This window comes from Octopus bimaculoides, chromosome 25, assembly GCF_001194135.2.
Source record: "Octopus bimaculoides isolate UCB-OBI-ISO-001 chromosome 25, ASM119413v2, whole genome shotgun sequence".
Lineage (NCBI taxonomy): Eukaryota > Metazoa > Mollusca > Cephalopoda > Octopoda > Octopodidae > Octopus > Octopus bimaculoides.
Genome location: NC_069005.1, coordinates 23,483,181 through 23,488,085, shown reverse-complemented (window position 1 = coordinate 23,488,085; position 4,905 = coordinate 23,483,181). Strand labels below are relative to the sequence as shown.

General features: G+C 35.6%; 1 protein-coding gene across 1 annotated transcript in view; it reads left to right on the top strand.

Annotated features, from left to right (window-relative positions):
* LOC106884340 (receptor-type tyrosine-protein phosphatase R-like) overlaps positions 1 to 4,250 on the top strand; it is a 169,543-nt gene extending 165,293 nt beyond the window's left edge. The window contains exons 10-12 of the mRNA XM_014935681.2: positions 1,474 to 1,550; positions 3,844 to 3,981; positions 4,170 to 4,250. Of these exons, the coding sequence (XP_014791167.2) occupies positions 1,474 to 1,550; positions 3,844 to 3,981; positions 4,170 to 4,250 (296 nt within the window). The remainder of the gene's footprint in view (positions 1 to 1,473; positions 1,551 to 3,843; positions 3,982 to 4,169) is intronic.
* Positions 4,251 to 4,905: the final 655 nt, after the last annotated feature.

Genomic DNA, 4,905 nt, shown 5'->3' with positions numbered 1-4,905 from the left:
TATATATATATATATATATATATATATATATATATATATATATATGTGTGTGTATATATATATATATATATACACATATTCCATTTTTGTTTTTGGTTTGCAAGATTCTTGATGTGAATTCGTGTGTTGAAACAAATTTTGTTACGTCTTAGAAGGGTCATTACGCCAATAATGATAACACATGCACAGGTTCAATTCTTCTCCTTTATTGTTAGTTAACTGATTAGATATCCAACCAACCAACCAAACAATCGATGGTTTGTTTAACGTGCTGATTAAACAACCAGCTGGTTGTTTGTTAGATTAAGCTCTTTCATTCCTGTTTGCGACCTTTTTTGGTCACTTACTGACTTTCCCTCTTGCTGCAAGAGGAAGTTACTAAGTCAGTGGGAAGCTCACTAACAGCAACAAGAGAACATTGAGTAACGAACAACCAATTGATTGTTTAACCAGTAATTAGTTAGTTGGATATTTAACCAATTGACTGACAATAAAGAAGTGGAATTGAACCTGTGCGTGTGTTATTATTGGCACAACAACTCTCATAAGAAACAATATATACTCTTTTACTTGGTTCTGTCATTTGACTGTGGCCATACTGGAGCACCGCCTTTAGCCGAGCAAATCGACCCCAGGACTTATTCTTTGGAAGCCTGGTACTTATTCTATCGGTCTCTTTTGCTGGACCACTAAGTTACAGGGACATAAACACACCACCATCGGTTGTCAAGCGATGTTGGGAGGACAAAAACAGACACACACATATATATATACATATATACGACAGGCTTCTTTCAGTTTCCGTCTACCAAATCCACTCACAAGGCTTTGGTCGTTCCGAGTCTATAGTAGAAGACACTTGTCCAAGGTGCTACACAGTGGGAATGAACCCGGAACCATGTGGTTGGTAAGCAAGCTACTTACCACGCAGCCACTTCTGGGCCACTATATATATATATATATATATATATATATTGGATTTCCACCTAGTGGTCATATACGTGTAATACAATTTTTTCTGAATTTTCAGATTTTTTTACATGCTAGGCCACTTGGTTTTAAATTGAATTAATAGTCAATTTATCACCCTATCTATCTATCTATCATATATATATATATATATATAATGTATATACCTGACATGCATATATATGTATGTACTTATTAAAATGGAATAGTTTTGGTGAGCATTTCATGATATAACTTCAAAAGTGATTTGCTGTGTGAGGCTGGAATAGTTCAGATTTCCTTTAGCACTTATATAACATATAAAATTCTATTCCAATTTTGGTTTTTAAATATGTTTAATATTAACTTTGCTATTTTATATAGCAAAGTCACTATGTGCATGTGTGTATCTATATAATGTGTATGTGTGTGCATGTATGTATACAGACACATGTATGTGTGTATATATATAGATATAGATATACGTTTCCCACAATTTCATTGATTTTTCTTCTCTTTCTTCAGATGAACACAGCAGAGTTATTTTACCAAACTACGAAGGAGATACTCTTTCATCTTACATTAACGCCAACTATATTCGGGTAAATCATTTTGTGATTTTTCCATATTTGGGGGGGGGGAGGGGGTTGAAAATTCTTTACTTGGTTTCGTGATTATCATTGTGTTGTTGTTGTTGCTGTTGTTACTATTATCGTCATTATTTTTTTTTATGTTGTTGTTTCAGCCAATACTGTTGTTGTTTTGTTTTTTGTTTTTTCTCCTCAGTGGAAAGTGCTGCCTGTTGCATGATTTGATAATGGAAACTACCACCACCAGGTGGCAGCAGCAGCAGCAACAGCAGTAGCAGTAGTAGTAGTAGTAGTGGTAATTGTAGTAGGAGTAGGAATAACAACAACAGTAGTACTTCCCCATCGTTATGAGCAGTACTACAATATAAGAAATACTTGCGTCCCTTTTATAAAATCATAGTAGATCAACTGTTCAAGACTGAAACAGTTTTATGGTCACTGAGAAATCGAGCCCTTCAAGCACTTTGCACCATAATGATAGATTGACAGAATCATTAGAACATCAAACAAAATGCCATGTGGTATTTATTCTGGATCCTTGCATTCCAGTTTCAAATCCTATCAAAGTTCACACTTTCCCTTTTATCCTTCAGGGTTAAATAAAATAAAGTACCACTCATGTACCACTGAAGCGTCTCATCTGTCTTAACGTAAGCTATCAAAAGTGAGCTGCCCAAATGGTACAAAAGCACAACTAGACTACATATTCATGAAGAAGAAATGGACAAACAGTGCCATGAACTGCATGACATTTGATACGTTTGATAATGTTTCCTCTGATCACAGGATAGTATCAGCTAAAGTTTGCCTCTATCTAAGATCAAATAAAAAGCCTGAAAGCAAATGTAAATGTTATGACGTCATCTCTAGCAAATCCTGATATATATGTAATCAATTTGATTGATCATTAAGAAAAACAGATATGAAGCCCTGCAAAATACTCCTGAAACTACCTCTCCCAATGAGGAATATGAAAATTTTGTCACTGCACACAAGCAAAAAGCAGATGTGTACATTCCTCTGAAAACAAAGTTAGACATAGAATTCTCTGGAAAACTGCAGCTGTTATCTAAAAGAAAGAAACTCTTGGAAAGTTTTCTAAACAAAAGAGAACAAACCCTACAAGATCAGACCGAAGACAGTTCACAAAAGAACAGATGGAATTGGCTTCAGAATATCAAAAAGAGCAAGAACTTTATATACAAATACAAATCGACAACATCAAAGTTTCTATAGACAATAAACAATCATCTGTAGCATGGAAAATTGCAAATGAAGTTATTGGAAGAAAGAGCTTCTCAGAAACCAAACTGACAGCAGCAAGTGAAGTTGAATGACTCAAACTATGTCGAGATCACTTTTAAAATCTAATTATTAAACCACCTGAAATTAAAAAGATCCCTCATCATCAACTCAACATCCAACTTTGGGAGCTTTCTGTGGGTGAACTGGAAGCAGTCATAAAACCATTGAAGAACAGAAAGGTATCTCGTTTGGATGAAGTCTCACCTGAAGTTTAAAAAACAGGGAAATGTCACCTTGGAGGACACCAGCTACTATGTGAAAGAACTGTGTGTTACCATCAGGAGAATGAACTATAGACTTAATATTTCTATACAACATCATGATGGCATTAACAGATTCCTTTGGGATACCATATGCAAAAATATTTCTTCTATTTTCCTTCTGTGTATTGACTCAGAGACCCTAAAAAAGTTAATAAATAGGAAGACGCTTTCAGGTTCTTCACTCAAACTCTTTTCAATGACTCTTCCTCTCCAAACTGTAAGAATCTGGGCTAATATTTATCTACTTCTCTAGAAGCCATTCTGGTTTTTCCTTGAGATTTTTCAATCTCCAGTCAGACAGGTTCAGTCCCACTGCATGGAACTTTGGGCAAGTGTCTTCTACTATAGCCTCGGGCTGACCAAAGCCTTGTGAGTGGATTTGGTTGGTGGAAATTAAAAGAAGCCCCTTGTATATATGTATGTATACATCTATGTGCTTGTGTGTCTTTGTGCCTGTGTTTGTCCCCACCACCACCATCACCACCACTTGGCAACTGGTGCTGGTGTGTTTACATCCCTGTAACTTAGTGGTTTCACAAACGAGACCAATAGAATAAGTACCAAGCTTTAAAAATAATAAGTACTGGGGATCAGTACTGGTGTGGGGGGGGGGGTCAATACATATGGCTTATAATTCTTTATGAAACAATGACTGAAACAAGTAAAAAATAAATCATTTTTGTATATTAATTTTGTATGACCTTTTAATTTCTTTTTTTTTTCTCTCTTCATTGTAGGGTTATGAAGTTGAAGCTATGGCATACATTGCTACCCAAGGCCCCATGGCACACACTATTTTGGACTTCTGGAGAATGATATGGCATGAAAAGGCTCCAATTATTGTGATGATTACAAAATTGAAAGAAATGAACACTGTAAGATGTTTGTCTATAATTTTGCATATGTAATTCTTCATAGTTTTCACATGTAGAACCTCACATGTAGAACCTCACATGTAGCCAGTCATAGATATTCTTCTCTTACATACCTGTTATAGCCAGCTGTAGCTAGTTCTATCTCATTTAACTTATCAAACTAGTTTTCTCTTATATTCTTGTCACAGCTAGTTTTCTCTCAGAAAGCATGTTGTAGCAAGACATGGCTAGTTTTAACTTCTGGTACCACCTGCAACAGCAAGTCATAACTAGTTCTCTCTTATTCAACCTGTCTTAACAAGTCCAAGTTAATTCTCTTCTATACAAACATCTGTGGCAAGTTAGAACTAGTTCCTGCTCATACAACCTATTACAGCCAGTTCTAACTAGTTCCTTGTCATCCAGCCTGTTACAAATGAACCCCAACCAGTTGCTGTTCTTACAACATATTACACCAAATTGTTACCAGTTGACTAAGAGGACAGCCCTACAGAGACCTTGTGAAATATTTACATTATATAACTTGGTCTAGATTTTCCCAGTAAATAAGTGTCACTGTCATACGAGCAGTGTTATTCATTTCCAATATTCTGCAATGTTTGAAAATATTAATAACTAGCAGAAATACCCGGCGTTGCCCGGGTTAAAGAGAATAATGAAATCTAAAAACGCCGTCTAGACTACGCATCATCCTTATATATAGAGATGTATATACACACACGCACCCAAACACACGTATATATATGTATATCAATATAAATATATGAAAGTCAATGAAGTTTCGTAAAAGAAGGTGATCATGTACATACTTTCTTGCTGTTGTGATTATAACACCTCATTGTAAACTATGTTCCTTGTTTTCTCTTGTGGAGCATATACAAATAGGTTTTTTGTTGCTGCCCACTCTTGAGCAGCCAACATACA